This window comes from Aulonocara sp. 'chitande type north' Nkhata Bay, linkage group LG15 (genome assembly GCF_057382095.1).
Source record: "Aulonocara sp. 'chitande type north' Nkhata Bay isolate Kocher_YH1m ecotype deep benthic linkage group LG15, A_spYH_male_GT1.1, whole genome shotgun sequence".
NCBI classification, from domain to species: domain Eukaryota; kingdom Metazoa; phylum Chordata; class Actinopteri; order Cichliformes; family Cichlidae; genus Aulonocara; species Aulonocara sp. 'chitande type north' Nkhata Bay.
The window spans coordinates 7,988,805-8,005,468 of NC_141358.1; the positions used below are offsets into that span (position 1 = coordinate 7,988,805).

The 16,664-nt window shown below is 40.4% G+C and overlaps 1 protein-coding gene across 3 annotated transcripts; it reads left to right on the forward strand.

Annotated features, from left to right (window-relative positions):
* Positions 1–1,857: 1,857 nt before the first annotated feature.
* On the forward strand, positions 1,858–14,371 carry fez2b (fasciculation and elongation protein zeta 2b). 3 transcript variants are annotated; one of them, XM_086263837.1, is made up of 11 exons: positions 1,858–2,268; positions 5,797–5,905; positions 6,108–6,224; positions 7,200–7,341; positions 9,152–9,279; positions 9,705–9,854; positions 10,072–10,152; positions 10,630–10,705; positions 10,999–11,064; positions 11,367–11,403; positions 11,726–14,371. In XM_086263837.1, exons 1-10 carry the CDS (start codon positions 1,964–1,966, stop codon positions 11,375–11,377), a joined length of 1,185 nt encoding a protein of 394 aa, XP_086119963.1. In that variant the 5' UTR covers positions 1,858–1,963; the 3' UTR covers positions 11,378–11,403; positions 11,726–14,371. The 3 variants fall into 3 exon arrangements, with proteins under 3 accessions (XP_086119963.1, XP_086119962.1, XP_086119964.1); XM_086263836.1 differs by lacking the exon at positions 11,367–11,403 and having other exon boundaries at positions 1,859–2,268; XM_086263838.1 differs by lacking the exons at positions 10,072–10,152; positions 11,367–11,403 and having other exon boundaries at positions 1,861–2,268.
* Positions 14,372–16,664: the final 2,293 nt, after the last annotated feature.

The following is a 16,664-nucleotide window of genomic DNA, read 5'->3' on the forward strand; positions in this document are numbered from 1 at the left end:
ATTGCTAAATAGTTCTGTGTCAATGTGTGGTTTAACATAGTCCTGCTGAATTAATCAAGGTGCGCTGCTCCCATTACCTGTGCATATCATTAAGTATTTGTGGTGCCTTTGCCAAGGTCCCATCCTATGTGCATTGAAGCAGCCTCTCCTCTTTTTACACCCTCATACCGAGACTCCATGACATTACTGACCTCTAGTGTGACGAGTCATAAGCAGATTTATTTCACTGTTATCAAATTCAAAGTGAGCATGCATTAAAAAAGGCAATACTTGTGTTTCTTCATTTTCTTTGTACTATCAGATCAATAATTTCAATTCTGTACCAATCAATTCAACCATTACTTTTTCTATGGCTATAGTTTACAAAGCATTCCAACTTTTTGGAAACAGGATTGTATTTTATTTGTCTTCAGTGATTTCTGAAAGGTCATGAAAGAATGTCTGGAGTCAGACCTTCTGGGAGGAGGCTACCTTTGATATCAACATGAGGAGACAATAGAATAATTAGAATAATTTAAGTTAGGTGTTGTTGGCCATTTCAATACAAAGATGGCTATTTTGAGTAGTAATAAGTACACGTGGAGTGGGCTCAAACTACAATATTTTATGTGAGCCCACAGTGCTCAACATTTAAGTGCAAGTCCAAGTGAAATTATTATTTTAAACTAAAAGCAATATGAAAACTATTGGCATAGCTGCTGAAATTCAAAAAAGGGGGAAAAAAAGAAACAGGTCACAATGACTGACAATAAACACCGGTTATGAAAAGGGGAAGATCTCGTTAAATACATTTTCATTAAATAAATTGTGATCATTTTGTTAAATTGTACTTTGACTTTTTTGGCAATATTGTGTTAGAGACTTTCATGCTAATAAAGCACCTTTGAATTGGAATTTGAAATATCGGGTCTATATTGAGACATGCAATTCTTTCATGATTACGGAAGCTTGTTTTCACCTTAGCAAAAAGTAAAAAAATAAAAATAGATACATAAATACAATTGCCATGCAGAGCTAAGTTGAAATGCCACATTATTGTCTCTCAATTTTGAGTTACCTATGTCAGAATGTCCAAATTTCGAGATACAAACGCAAACCCAAAATATTGACTTTCAAACTGCATTTGTTTTATTCTTTTCTTTTTTTCAGAGGCGGAAAAAGGCTTCCATATATAATACCTGAATATTTACAGTTAGGAGCTTAAAAAAACTGGATCCTTTGGCCCTTTTCGCCCCCTGCTGGTTAATTTCGAACTACAAATGGCATTTGTCCCACAATAACAGGCGAGAAAGTAGTCATTGACATGACATTTACTTGTTTACATGTCATTTACTCAGATTTTTAAAAATACATTGGGTTTTAACAAGATATATATATATATGATGATATATATGATATGTTTTGTGCAGATGGATGAAAGATTATCGGGGTTGCTAAAATGATTTGATGATTATGTCGTCGGAGTACTGGCCATAGTAAAGACTCCAATGATCACATGCCAAAAAGTGATCTGTTATAAATGACTTCTTGTTCAGTAATCTGTCAAACATTCTCATGAGATCATTCCTGTCACAAGGTAAAAGCTGCAATTAGTTTTTGTAGATACAAAGATTCTTTATTGCCATGCAGTCACAGAACGAACTTGTGTGGTAATTCTCAGCCTAAAAGCAGACGGTATTTAAAACAACAGGGTAACAGTACATACAAACAAGATATAACTCAAGAGAACAACATAGAAACACCGGGAACCTAATTTTTCGACACATGGATCACTTTTTGGCACGACACCTGCCGTGTTTGTTTTGCTCCATGGAAAAGGGGAGGGACGTCGCCGCGACGTCACGCGGCTCGGTCCGCCCACCCCGCTTCTCCTCTGTCTCCTTCTCGCAGTCTGGTCGAGAGTCTAAGCCGAAAGCAGAGAGAACATCGACGGTTCTAACTGAACCGAGAATCCACGGAAGTCATGGCGGCGCCGTTAGCCCACTTTGATGAGGACTGGCAGGACTTTAACGAATTCAAGCCGTCCTCGGACGTGGTCGACCCACTAGACAAGCTGAACTCAAACGTGGGTGATTCGTCGGGCCTAGACGATTTCTCGGATCTGGACAACAGTTTCTCTGGGGAGATCTGCAGCTTCAAGTCGATGGAGGACCTTGTCCACGACTTCGACGAGAAGCTCACAGTGTGTTTCCGAAACTACAACACTACGACGGAAAACATAGCTCCCATTAAACCTATCACCGAGGATAATTACTTGAAAGACGACGAGTGAGTGTGATTTTTTTTTTTTATCGCCAGTTTTCTTAACGCTAACTTTTAATCTCCCGGCTAGCTAACCACTTTAGCCTCTCCAGGCTAACCTTACATTGGCACTATGGGAATCTTAGCTAGCTTCAATCAGTGCTATGCAATATTTAGCCAGAATACACTTACGATAACACATAACTGAACGTGTTAAACCCATTATCTGTCACAGCTTGACTCGTTAAGTTGGTCTTTAAGAAGGAATAGCATTTTACAAGCAACAAATACAAAAAAATTTTGCTATCTAAAGAAGGAATCAAGAGCTATTTATGTGTGGAGGACGTGTTGATGCCACGTTAACAGTGCTGGTTTTCATGCTGGACTGCTTGATGTTGGCCATAAAACTAGTGATCCTTAAATTGTACATTTGGGAATAACTGAATAGTTGTTGACCCCTGTGCAAATACTCTGTCTCCTCCTGTTTTCAAATTGCCTTTCTCACACGACACAAAAGAGTTTCTGCTTTTGGCTTTCATGATGTTTCCTCTTTCTGGATACAGAGACAAGTATTCATAGATTTTATTGCTACCCTGATGTCAGCCTCCTTCACTTATGGTGGCTTATCAGTATTTATTTATTATATATTATCTGCTGTGCCACATGCACCTTGCACTAGATTAATGTTTAAAAACAGTGGGATGGGCAACAAAGAGAAGAAAATCCACAAAATGTCATGGTAAATGAAATAACTGGGTATGACATAAGAATTTATCAAAACCTTCTATTGACTTCAACATCTGGTCTCACCGTGGACTACATAGCCAGGTGTGAAATTGCCTTAAGCCTGCATTCTTTCTAATGGGAGCAGACAGAAAGACAGGAAAAACCATCCCACTTCTAACTGCAGTACTTTTTGTACCTGAGTAAATATTTCCCTCATTTGCTGGATAGATACCTTCTTGTATTGTCTTGTATAGTGGTCATTTTTATAATTGTATGGTTCTGTTTAGGCTGAAATAGCTTATGCATAAGCCACATGATTCTGGAGCATCTGTCTTGTGTTTGACGATTGCTGTTTGGGTGTGCTTAATATCCCTAGATTGTCACTGATGGTTCCAAAATTCTAAACTTTAAAGGAGGATTCAAAATGGGTGTCCAGGAACCCAAGTGGGTGATGTCAAGGTCACTCGGTGGTTTTTATCAGTAAAATGTTTTCTATTTATTTATTTATTATAAATTCCACATGGAGGTACTTAGTTTATGTTGTATCTCACAGGCACACACACATTTACATGAAAACCTTCTATTAATTCAAAGCGGCAAGTCACATCAGCCCTGCAGCCAGTGTAGTTGTCACTTTAACTACTAAGCTGTCTTGACTGCATGAGTCACTCTCCTCCTCCCTTTTGTAACTAATATTTCAACACTGTGGCACTGTAAGATGCAAGCACACGATGCGGGGAAGCTTTCCTACTGCTGACATGAACAGAACAGAGGTTAGCCATGGATTTCTGCTTTTATAGAGGAATTATAGCGGAACACAGGATAAATTGATAACACACAAACATAAGTGTACTTATCATGTCTTTTTTTAGACACACAAAATAGTAGCACACAGTTAAGGCTGTAAAGGTTGCCGTACCCTTGTGATCAACTTGTCCAAAAGTTACTTGGAGTGAGACGTACCCACTAAGAAGTTTTAAAATTGGATTTGCAGGTTGTACAGGTCCCCCTCCTTATAATTAGAGGCATCAGAGTTTGCTTTTTCTCAGGAAACAGTGGTGGATGTGTGACCCATTCAGAACAACTTTCCTAAGATTCAAAAGCCTCCATAAACCTTTTCTAACAGTTTTTGACACAGACAGAGGGTCCAGAGGATTGTGCGTAGACTTATACAAAACTCTGCTTGAGCACCCAGTTTTGATTTTTATCCTTTTCTTTCTTTTTTTCCACTTCAGTGCAACACACAGACAGTTATGCACATCAGAGAGCTTGTCACAGCAAAAAGAAGTAGCAGTCTGTCTCACTTAATGATCAGTGGAATCCTGTGGGGAAGCTGGCATGACAGCGGAAAGAAAACATTTATGGTTGTTGTAGGTAAAGAAACAGGAAGCGGGGAACGTAATAATTGGACAGCAGCCTAGTCAAGCCTAAAGAGCAGTGCCAGACTCGGTGAGAGTCTTTTCTGGATGACTGCACTTTTGCGGGACGTGCCTAGACGCTTAACGAGTTCTCTGGCAAAACCATGCCTGAGACGAACTGCGGATAACAAATGTGTGTGTGCTTGAAACAAAGTGGGTAAAAAAAATTATATATATTTGTACCCCTGCAAGCATATACGTATTCTTAAAGTAATCCGGACAAATTTCCTCAGCACTGAGGTAAAAACAAACCGATCGAAAATTTCAATTGAAATAACAACCAGGCTTGTTTTTAAAATGCAAATGCACTCGGTGAAACTGAAGCTAATGGTGCGTTTTGGCACACGCTCACGTGGCAGAGACGGCGTCAGTGCTCAAGGCACAAAAAATAGTTCCTTGCCAGCCTTTGCCCTATTTAGAACAACCCAACAGCCCCACGCTTCCCAAGCTGTGCATGAGCACTTCAGGGAGAAATGTGCATGTTATATAAACATTTGCCTGTGTGTGTCTGTGTGTTTGTGTTTCCGAGGATGAGCAAGAGGCTATGACAATGCAGAGCCATTGTGACACATGGGTTCACAGCATCCATCCTCTCTGTGCTCGCACATGCAGAGCCAAAAGAGGAGGGGAAAAAATGAACCTCATGCATGCACACTTGAGTTTAAACCCTGAGCTGATTTGATTTTCTGTCCTAGAGTTTAAAAAAAACACGCAAAAGTACCCCATGGGGGACTAGATGAAAGTAGTTTCCCGCAGTAATTATATAATTGAACCTAACCTTTATCCATTTCACAAGAATCCTCCGAGCCTGCTGAGAGTCTGTTAACAAATATGTTTTTATGCATGATGCTGGATTTGTGTTTAACAGTAACTTGTCGTGTTGAACAGACTCCGTGCCACCATCTGTTCGTCTCTGCTAAGTTGTCTGCCAAACTCGAATGCTGCACAATATTGTAAACATTCAACAGACTGTTGGTGTCACTGTAAGGCCCCCCCCCCCCCCCCCCCCCCCCCCCCCCCCCCAATCACCCAGTGTTAGTCACACACTCAGAAAGAGCTCTAATAGTAAAAATTCTGAAAATAATTGGAGAACCAATAGTTTAACCACTGGTTCGTCACATTTCAGCAGACCCTGGGCAAATGACGTGTTTGTTAGAGCTGTCGCATTTATCAGCGGCTTCGGTGTGATTCAGCAGCAAGAACATGTTGAAGTGGTGAGGGGGTGGTCAGAGAACAGGACACAAAAAGTGCCAAGTAATCATGTGTCATACTAAAAAGAGAAGGACGCTATCTGTCCTGTGTACAGATAAAACTACTTTTCACCCGTCCTTCTCTGTTTTGCTCACTACTTCTCTTTATTTCTCATAATACCCAATCCTAACTGCGTCACGGATGCTTGTCTTTGCTCCAGGGTGTGGAACGCTCTGACGGATAACTACGGCAATGTGATGCCGGTGGACTGGAAGACATCGCACACTCGCTCCTTACACCTGCCTTCCCTCAACCTCACCGAACACGAGGTACCGCAGAGGCAAACACGGTCCAATGTCATGTCCGATGTTTATAACACACAGTAGATATACATTTCTAAAAGTGAAGTGCACAGATTGGTAATCAGATTGAACCCTCTGCCTTCAATCTACTTAACCACCTGTTTGTTGTCTCATCCAAGTTTCCTATCTGTCTCTCAATCTCTGCCCTCGCTTCTTTCCCCTGGGACAGAAGTTGGATAACCAATCTTTAGATCTGTCTGACGATGAGGAGCTGAGGGAGCAGATGGACATGCACTCAATCATCGTCTCGTGCATCAACGACGAGCCGCTTTTCACAGCTGAGCAGGTAAAACATTCACAGCTGAGCACAGCAGTGTTGTGCTTTTGGCAGATGTTAAAGAAACTTTGATGTGGATAATTGTGCCTCAGTAGAATTGACATATTTTGCATCTTATGAAGAGCAGAAAACACAGTCTATCTATCCAGCTTACAAAGATGCACTGAAATCCTCAACGCAGTCACATTTGGCTAAAGATGTGTTTCCAATAGATTCACTTAGCAATCATGGCTTTGGGACAATAATGTTCAAAAGACATGCTATCCTGTAGCTCAGGGTTTTTTTCGCATCCATCATGCAGGTACAATGGAGTGATAGACTTTATATTTTGCTCTCAAAAAGATGAATAAACAGCTTATTTGTGTACTAAGATGTCTTAACTCACAGAAATGTAACACCATTTCAAAGTGAAAGCATTGCCCTATGATTTTGATTTTGTTTGTTTTTCTTAGAGATGCACCAAATTCATATGAATAAGGAGGAGCACTTTTATTTCGCTGCAGAGATTTGGATATTGGCACCATAACATGGATGTCAAAGCAGCATTATTTTTACGTGACAGAGTAGGAAAAACGTTTTCGTCACTACAATAAAAAAATCATCATGTCAATATAGATCAGAACAGTTGTTCCAATCGTTTTGGTCATGTAAACACACACTGGGTTCTGCTGCTTTTTCTTGAAATCACTCACCTTATCCCCATGATTGGGGACCGTAGGACTCTGATTTCAGCCTATGTTTACGTGAACTAGCAATAATGTTTTCTGTGAGGGAATGTATGAAGCCTTTAGCATGGTGCTAGTTGTAATAGGAGGTGAGGATAAATGTTTTTTCATTTTCAAAATGAATTATTTTTTAACACAATTTAGTGGACTACATGCTTAATTTAGACATTTTGTTTCTACCCCCATACCAATACCAGCGTTGGTATCGATACTATTGATATTTGGATTGATCCGCCCACCTCTGTTGTTTTTTGTACAGGTGATTGAGGAGATAGAGGAGATGATGCAGGAGTCTCCAGACCCAGAGGACGATGAGAGTCCTTCACAGTCCGACTTGTCCATGCTCTCTCAAGACCTCAATGCTCTAAAACGCTCCGGGTCCAACACCAGCTACGAGGACCGTGAGTATCACCGTGTACCACTAAATTGCAGCAACATAAAGCTTTAAAGGCAAAACGCTTTGATGGTGGCGTGCTCGTTCCTCATGTCTGCGCTGTCCAGTGCGTGAAGAAATGGTCAGGCACATGCACTCGTCTGATAACATTCTTACATAACGCGTAACAAATGCGGACAAACAGCAAGTGTGTTGCCCCAAAATGTTATATAATTACAAGCGTATATCTGCCTAATGCTCAACTGGGGTGGAATATGCATTTGTACACAGAAAGCCTTAAGGCCATTTTGTTTCAGGTATTTGCATCTGTTAACTGCAGATTCTAGTGGGTTTGGGTTTTTTCAAACACTGGAAACAAGGACTGTGAGTGTCACAATGTTTGTCTGCAGTATTTAAACATTTACTCTTATTTGAAGGAATAAAAATAAGTAAAGCTACACAACATGTTGCCAAAATACCTTCTTTCTTCATTTCTCGCATTAAATTTGTTTAAGACGTAAAAGGTTTTGTGTAGGTTGTATATTTGTCTGACTTAAAAACATTCAAGTGTAAATTCTGTGGGGGGGGGTTTTTCCCCCAACAAACACTGTATAGACTTAAAACATGGCAATCCATAATCTATAATTTATTGTTACCCTCTGGAACTATGTGGAGGTGTATTATTTCATGGCCTTCAGGATCTTTTTTGCTGAAACCTTCGGGCAGTGGGCGTGTAGCCCCCAGCCAGTATCAGCATGAGGGCTGCGTAGGCAGGAGTCTATTAAAAAAAGAAATGTTGCGACCAGGTTACATCACTGTCTCATCCTCTGCTCTCTGTCTGTGTCGTGGAAATGAAAGCACCTCTATCGGTGCTTTCATTTGTGCTGACTTCCCCCATATTGGATCTCCTTCTTGGATCTCAACTTTTCCCAGCGAGACCTAGAAAGACATTCAAGAAAGAGACACGAAAACAGAGGATGCAAAGCTTCTTAATGAGAAGTAATCAATTCCACAACATCTGTGATAACTGCCGTCATTCTGTGCTACTTTTAGAAGTGCTGTATGTGTACGTCAGACCATCGGCACGTCCAGAAGCATCCTCGCTTCTCATCTTCTTAAGTCTGGATCTTAGTGGGTTGTAAGATGTCTTTTTTTTCAGTGAAAGACTGGGAGTCATTTCCATGTCATAAGAGAGAAAAAAAAGACACAAGGAAGCTTAAGTTAGCAACGCTACCCTCAAATTCAATTCAGTTAAGTTTTAGCACCAAATCACAACAATGGTTGCCTCAAGGTGCCTTTAAATTGTAACATTAACAACCCACAATAATAGAGAGACCTCCAACAATCAGATGACCCCCCTATGAGCAATCAATTGGTAACAGTGGGAAGGAAAGCTCCCATTAAACAAGGAAGAAACCTTGTTTAAAGAGGCCACACCTCCATATTTGTATGGAGGCATGGCCGTGTTTTTGTTTTGTTTTTTTGTGCGTTGAAACCTAACCTTTACCGAAACAATAGAAAAATAACAACATCTTCTCTGATTGACATTTGTTTTCACTAAAGCCGCGCTGTCTCTCTTTCTCTCAGCATTCGTGCTCTAGCTTGCTCAAACACTGCTGCATAATACACCTTTAAATGAATAATGCCTCTTTGTCTCCTTTTAAACTGGTACAGCAGATGCTTGTAACCTGGTTATTACACATGTGAATCTTGTAATAGCACTGAAGTAACTGATACAATGTAAGGATTTTGTAAACTGCTGTTCGTTGTGAACACCCGTCAACCCACATACACCATCTTCACTCTCCTCCTTCCTCGTATGTTCACACGGTCCTCAGGGCTGCGTCAGATGTCCGTGTCGGAGCTGACTGAGACTCTGGAGGAAGTGGAGGCGGCCATTCGTCGCTACAGTGAGGAGCTGATCCAGGCTCTGGCTCTGCGAGATGAATTGGACTATGAAAAGGAGGTACTTTGATTCATTTAATTATTTTTTTAAATCCACAGCAAGGCAATGACGTTCAGGCTCTACAATGACAAATGGCGGCAAAAAATAATAATAGCCTGTCAGAAAAGCTCTGTAGTGCTTTGAGGTAAATAAGCCTAATGTGAAAGGACAGTTAATCGATAACCTATTTGTTTTATAGCAGCAGCTCTCACGGTTTTCTACAAGCCTATGAACTGCTGGCAGCTTTATTTTTAGCCTGACTTGTCGTTGTCACGATTCTGTCACACCGTTCTGTTTGTTTGTTTGTTTTTTTCTTTGAAGCATCCAAAAATAGATTTCTGGCATATTAATAATTATTTTAATGAGAATAGCAAAGGGTAGTGTGGTCACAATTAAACAGTTTTTTTTTTTTTAAATTTTGTTTTGGTCTTTTTGCATGTATCCAGGTGAAGAACAGCTTCATCTCATTGCTCATTGAAGTGCAGAACAGACAGAAGGAGCACCGCGAGCTGCTGCGAAAGAAGAAGAAAATCCGGCACACGACTACGACGGGGCCCAACGGCCAGAGGACGGCCAGCACGCACATACCCGGCACGGTGAGTCACGTGGTCACGCTTGTGGAAGAAGACATGCATGACTTTGATGAAAGTGTTTAAATTATGAGGAGAGATGCATAACCTGATAAACGGTCTGCATGTGTGAGAATCTTTCATCACAGCACCAAAGGTTCTGCCAGGCGCTCTCCTTCTCTTCGCACTGAAACCAAATCCTTCTCATCTCTCGCTTCTTCTATCTTCCTCTCGCTTCTTGTAGCTCCTCACTGTGGAGGGACTCTCCAATATCATTCAAAATGGCCTCCGTCAAACTTTTGGCAACACAGGAGGGGACAAACAGGTGCCCCTGCTCTTTCCTCTTTCCACTTCCACTGCAGATAAAATTCTCTGCTTCTTCTGTTTGTTTGTTTTTTGTCCTGCCGCCATATTTGCTTCCTTTTGTGCAGCTGCAAACACATGCTTGCCATCGTTTTAATCTGTCTTCTTCTTATTTATTTATTTTTTAATTATTCTTTTTTTCCTTCACTTTAGTCATTCTTATCTTTGTGTTTTGTCAAATGTTTTTCTTTTTTCCAGCATGTACGTCTCATTCATCTGATATTTTTATTTTATTTTTTTTACCCTCGCTTCAGTAAACATTTTCTCTGAGCGGCTGCTGAAAGGTTGCAACCAGCAGCCAAATATTTACCACATGTTCATGTGATCTGCATGGCGCTCACAGATATCATATTTTTATTTTTTTTATTTTGGCGTGAAGCATGACGGTAGCTTTTTGTAGCTGTGTCATTGTATTTGACATAATTGACTTTCTTTGCAGTACCTGACCACAGTGATCCCTTATGAGAAGAAAGCAGGCCCCCCGTCTGTAGAAGATCTCCAGATCCTCACAAAGAGTGAGTCGAAAGTCTTATCAGAGAAACGCAAATGTGTTGCATCATCATTTGGAGGGTGTTTGGATTCATATATGAAGTAAACAACAATTTACATTCGATGATTACAATTCAAACCTGTGTGAATTTTATCAGTTGGACAAACTTCTTTTCATCTGCACCAACCCAGATAAAATGACATTCAGTAAAATAATATTGTGTTACCAGGCTAACCCGGTGTTGCTGTTTGATTGGGGCTAACCTGTCAGTTTGTGTGGTTGTTTTCTAAATGTAAAAAGCTGCTGTCTTCATTCTAGTCCTCCATGCCATGAGGGATGACAGTGAGAAAGTACCTGCCCTCCTAACAGACTATATTCTCAAAGGTAAGCACTAAGACTTTATATCAAGTCTATAATTTGACTAAAACGGAGAAAAAAACAGTCCAAATTTTATATCTCTCTCACAATCAGGTGACTTTATTCAGACACCCACACTCTGTTTTGTAATAAAAGGGGGGAAACGCAGAGTTCCCTTCTTTGTTTTTAGGGAAGCTGAGAGTGCAGAAACGTAGGCCACTGTACAAAGGTTAATTAAAGGAGAAGAGAAATCGTTTCCTTGCCACCCTTCAGTGTTGACCTGTACTTCCTTTGTCTTTCACCTGTGCCGCGTTGTCCTTTGGGGGTAGCTCTGGTATGAGAGCAGTGGAAACTGAGGTTTGAGAGGTGACCACAGATCCAATTCTCTCTCTGTGCGCATTGGTGACCTTAGCTATGCCCAGAAGCAGCAGCCGTCCCCTCACTCCCTCCTCGCTACTGTGGTGCTTGTTTGCTGCACTACACTTCCTCTTAAAACACAAAAGCACACCCATATTTTGCCTTTACTGCGAGCTTGTAGTGGTACCTACCTGTTCATGTGTGCTTCTCACCTGTAATTACCATTTCCTCTTCACTCACTGGGTCCGTGCTGTAGTTGCTTTTGCCTAATGTGCAGCTCTCCTTTGTGCAAATAAAGTAAAGGGCATTTCTGCTCTTGTTCTCTCCACAGTCCTCTGTCCCACGTAAAGTCAAAGGCGACACTCCTGTTTCCAGAACCATCCACTGGACCATCAGAAGAGGGTTCTGGTAATCCAGGAAAAACCCACAAAGTGGCCCCCAGTTTCCACATCATAGACTTTCTTTCCTTGTGGTACTTTTTTTTTAAAACTCTGTTGATCCTAGGATTTTAACTCTCCTTGACTCGTATATTCCAATGTAACTTTTAACTTTTTAATGCTTGAGTACTGCATGATAACTTGTCTATAGATGCCAGTAATCAGTATTAGTCTGAACACTTCACTTCCTGGTTTGTGCAGGGCTTTTTTTTTTTTTGAGTTGTGAACAGTCAGGAAAATAACAAAAGTTCAACCTGCGTGCAACGTCATCAAGCTTGTGTGAGGTGAAATTTGCATCTGTGTAGTTCATGCCTGACAGGAAAAACGAATCCGGGCAGAATCTGTGAATCTCAAAGTGCCGGGCAAGTCGTGTTATGAAGTGTTGTTTTGTTATTTCCTCGGTAGGAATCCATTGCATTAATGGCATTTGTTGATGGTTGCACATCATGACAGCGTCTTAAGGTTGAAAACTGCTTGGTGAGGATCAAGGAGCAAACCCTTTAATTTAAAAATGCAAAACTGTAGGTAGTGATGTTGTTGCATGTTGCTTTAGGGTTTGCACTCGTTAGTAGCTGTTAGCTGAATGTTAAGATGAAATATTTTGTATATGATGAAAGAAATTGCACAGTTTGGGGAACTTTTTTTTTTTTTAAATAGGGAAAAAAAGTGGAAAGACTTAAAGTCGTAGCTGGATGAACAAATATGTAAAGCATATTTTTGGATAAGGGGGTGTTTTTAGTGAGATAAGGGACTTTGTAAACATTTTGTAAATCTAGTCTGTTGACCTCTGAGCCCTCAAGTAGTAACCTCCCCATTCCCACCAATGTCATCACTTCCCCACGAGGTGTCATTTCACGAGTCTGCAGATACCTCATGTGGTAAAGTTCAGCATTAGTGGCAACCAGTCTGTCTGATTGTATGTTAGCTTGGTGTTGTAGCTCAAATGAAGTCAGATTTGGTAAATAGTTAAGCATCTGTTATTAGTTGTGGCATTTTTAAACCAGTCTCTTACATCTTTAGCAGTTAAATTTTAGTGGTAGCACTTTACTCCGTCAGTGATCTGATCGTGTGCTGTCGTAGCACAGAGTACGTCTCAGTAGATTAGTGTGTGGTGAAGCAAAACTGCTGTGTAATGTCTTCGGCGGCTCTGGAGAACCTTTAACATGATGTCACCAAGGTTATTTCATCCCAGGCTTGAGAAAACCTTCAGGATCTGCACTAGGACTAAAAGTCTGGGCTTTCTTCCAAGTCTTTCTGGAAGTGCAATACTTACTGGCAGGAGTTGCCCCTCTAAAACCAACCGCGTCTTCAGCAAGTTGGCACGCTAACGTTCGAAACACCAGCCGCTACAGGTGCACCACACACTGTCAGATCAGGTCTAGCCTAGCTCTCAGGTACGATCATCAGTGTTAGTAGTTTAAATCATCCTCAGAAAGTTGCTGACATTCCTGAGTCGTCTTTTAGCAGCTAAACTTGGAGCTTGCTGCACTTCTATCTTAGAAATGTTCTCATGCATAGCAGCCACTCGGCTGAACCCGCTCAGAATCATGTAGTACGCTCTGCAGTCATAGCAGCAGCTGTAGCGCAGGTAACATCTGTAGAGGCTGCAGTAGCATCTGCTTGTTGTAGGGGTCTTCTTATAATAGCATAGCTGTGGTTAACACATCTGTCTTTTACTGGGTAATAATCGAACGCCTCGCTCTCGGAAAGGGGAGTGATGAAGATGATGAATGTCGGGGACCGCACAAACGGTTGCTTAAATGAATAGGGGGTCATTAATTTTGTAAAGGAAGTCAAAAGCTTGTAGTGCTGTGTTAAGACTATTTATATGTAACCTGTTTCTACTTTTGCCAGCTAAGAAAACATTCGCAACCAAGCATGTGCTGCATGCACTTTAGTGTTGCAAACACATTTCTTATGGTTAATGATTTGTCTGTTTAGGAGCATATGGATATTAGATTAAAGGGACAAGCAGAGTTTTTTTTTTTTTTATAGTTTTAACTCGTGGTAAGTAATCAGAAGTCCTAAAATCAGAGGCAGCGAAATACTTAAATCATATCTTGAAAGGTGTCTATTGATTTGTCATAATCTGGTTAGGAAAGTGCTTGAATTAAACTAGCTTTTAATGCCATCTGTGTAAATAAAACTGATTTATAATGACATGGCAGTCAGCACAGAGGTCACTGAAAGATCTCGTCTCAGGCCAGAGCCTCTCATCCGGCCTGCTCAGCAGACATATCAGTTCAACTACCAATTGAAAGATTTATATTTATATATGTACAACAAGCAATGAAATAAGAGGCTGCCTTTGTAAATGCCTGAAAATCTTTGTACAGTTAACAAATAACTCATTTTTTTAATGCAATATAATTCCCAAGTTTGGGGTTTAATGTTTACTGTCTCATGTGGTACTGCAATATATTAATTTATTATGTAAATGTTTGTTTTGTAACCATATTATTGACTGTAATAGTACAAGTGTTTTGTGCCCTCATTGCATTGCAACCCATTTCAAAATAAAAACTAGAGTTACCTCCTCATGCTTGTTTTCCCTGTTAATTTGCAGGTTAGGTCTGTGCATGTCCAACCTTGACCTTTCAGATATGAAGTGTAATTTCCTAATCTTTGCACAAATGTCTAACAGAGTAAAAAGTCCCATCCTAATTATTTTAGTGCATATTAAGTCACTGCTGTGTCAAAACTGTGTATTTGAATATCAAGGAAGACCATTTTTGTCAAGTTTGAAAAACTTTCCAATATGATGTAGAAATTATTCACATGACTGTTTGCTTGATGTTGAGCAACTCGGGAAGTGTGGCTGAGGAAGCCTGATCTGGGAATCATGCTTTGGATTTCATGGAAAATATGAAATTCACCTGAAATGAATGACTCATATTTACCAGTTTAATGTTATCACTGTGAAAACATAGATGGGAAAGTCATAAAACTAAGACAGTCTAGCGTTTTCCTCCATCACGACCCTCTAATGCATGCAAACGTGCAAGCAGCTCTTTCCAGGGCGACCGGAGCTTTCTCCCAAATGGTGAAAAATGACTGAATAGAGGCTGTTCATTCAGCTTTTTTTTTTTTTTTTTTTTTAAAACAACTTTTTAACAAACAAGTCAATTATATTTTACAGACCTGTTTCAGTTTAATAGCTGAACATTGTGGATTCATGAAACACCTCCAAACACATTTCTGTACGTTTACTTTTTTTTTTCCAAGAAAACAAACTTGTCATTTAAATTTCCAAAACAAATACCTTTACAGACCTAAATATGCAAGATGCAAAATGGACTTCCTGCAGACTTCACCAAGCTGTTGCACTTTGCTGACTCAAAGGAAAGACGTCCTCAACGAGAGAGCCGTTAGAATTATACAGTCCAACATAGATTTTGGCAAAAGACCTTGGTTGTTCCCAAATCTGGAGGAAGTAAAAACTTAATGGGAAGATTTAAAAAAGAATACCATGGGTCTACATAAGATGTCAAAGTATGAGGATGAAATATAGAAAACAGGAGTTTATGAAGTGAAAGAATTGCAAGAAATAGTCTAGCACTAAAACATAACAACGGTCGCCTCAAGGTGCTTTTATTGGAATGTAAAGATGCTACAATCAAATGACACCCAATGAGCAAGCACTTGGCGACAGTGGGAAGGAAAAAGCACACAAAACACAACGGAAATAGGGGGGGGGGGGAGAAAGAAAAGAAAACAGAAATAGGAGGGGGGGAAAAAACAGATTTCCAAAAGCACAAGGGAAGTGTTTCTGGGGAGACAATAACCCGACGGACCAGTTGCAGGAACCAAAATATGCAATAAGAATCGCGCTGGGAGACACTTAAAAGAAGTAGAGGATCTATCGGTTTTGTGAAGAAAGAAAAGATGAGAGGTCAGAGTGTTAGCCTAACTATTAGCCTAAAAATCCGTCATCAGTATTATATGAATCATGATAAAACACACCTACAATGTTTTGGGTTCCTGCAACTGGTCCGTCCTTTTATAGCCTCCCCAGAAACACTTCCCTTGTGCTTTTGGAAATCTGTTTTTTCCTATTTCTGTTTTCGTTTTTCCTATTTCCATTGTGCTTTGTGTGCTTTTGCAGCGTTTTTCTTATTGCTGGTGTTCCAGTCCGTTTGGCCTCTCAGGGCCACATTAAAAAAAAACTCCCTTTTAACAGAAAGAAATCTCCCACAGAACCAGCCAGGGGCAGCCATCAGCCATGACCAGTTTGGAGGTCAGGGGAGGGAGGCACAACAAAAGACTCGCCCTGGGAGAGAGCCAGAGATTAATAATAACTAAGAATTAATGAACCTAGGAAGGAAAAACCTTCTTATAGTGTAATGCTTCTCTTAATGATTCCAGATATTTTTTCCTTTACTTCATCTTTGGAAGTGTTAAAGTTAATTTAAAAAAAACTGAGATATGTTTATGATATATAAATATGGGAAAAACTGACATAAAAAGTTGAATGAACATGCCAAGGTTTAAATAAGAGATTTTTTTAACAGAGCATCCAAATACAGCATGACTTCAAAGGGTTTACAGCGGAAAATGGCAGGAAAGCTTAACAAACGTACGTGTCTGTATCTTTGATTTTTTCTCTCTTTAATTCTGTGTGTCCAGTGGTGATGTCAGACGTGTCCTAGTTTTCCTTCCACACAAGCAGCTGCTTCCACCTTCCACTCTGTAATGTTTGAATGTCAGAACAGTTCCCTTCTCCTTCCTTCACAGAGTTATTCCTCTGTTCTTGTCACGAATCCCATTGGGCTCCTCTTACTTCCCCCCCCCCCCCCCCCCCCCCCCCCCCCTCTTTACTGCAGTGGTGGCTCA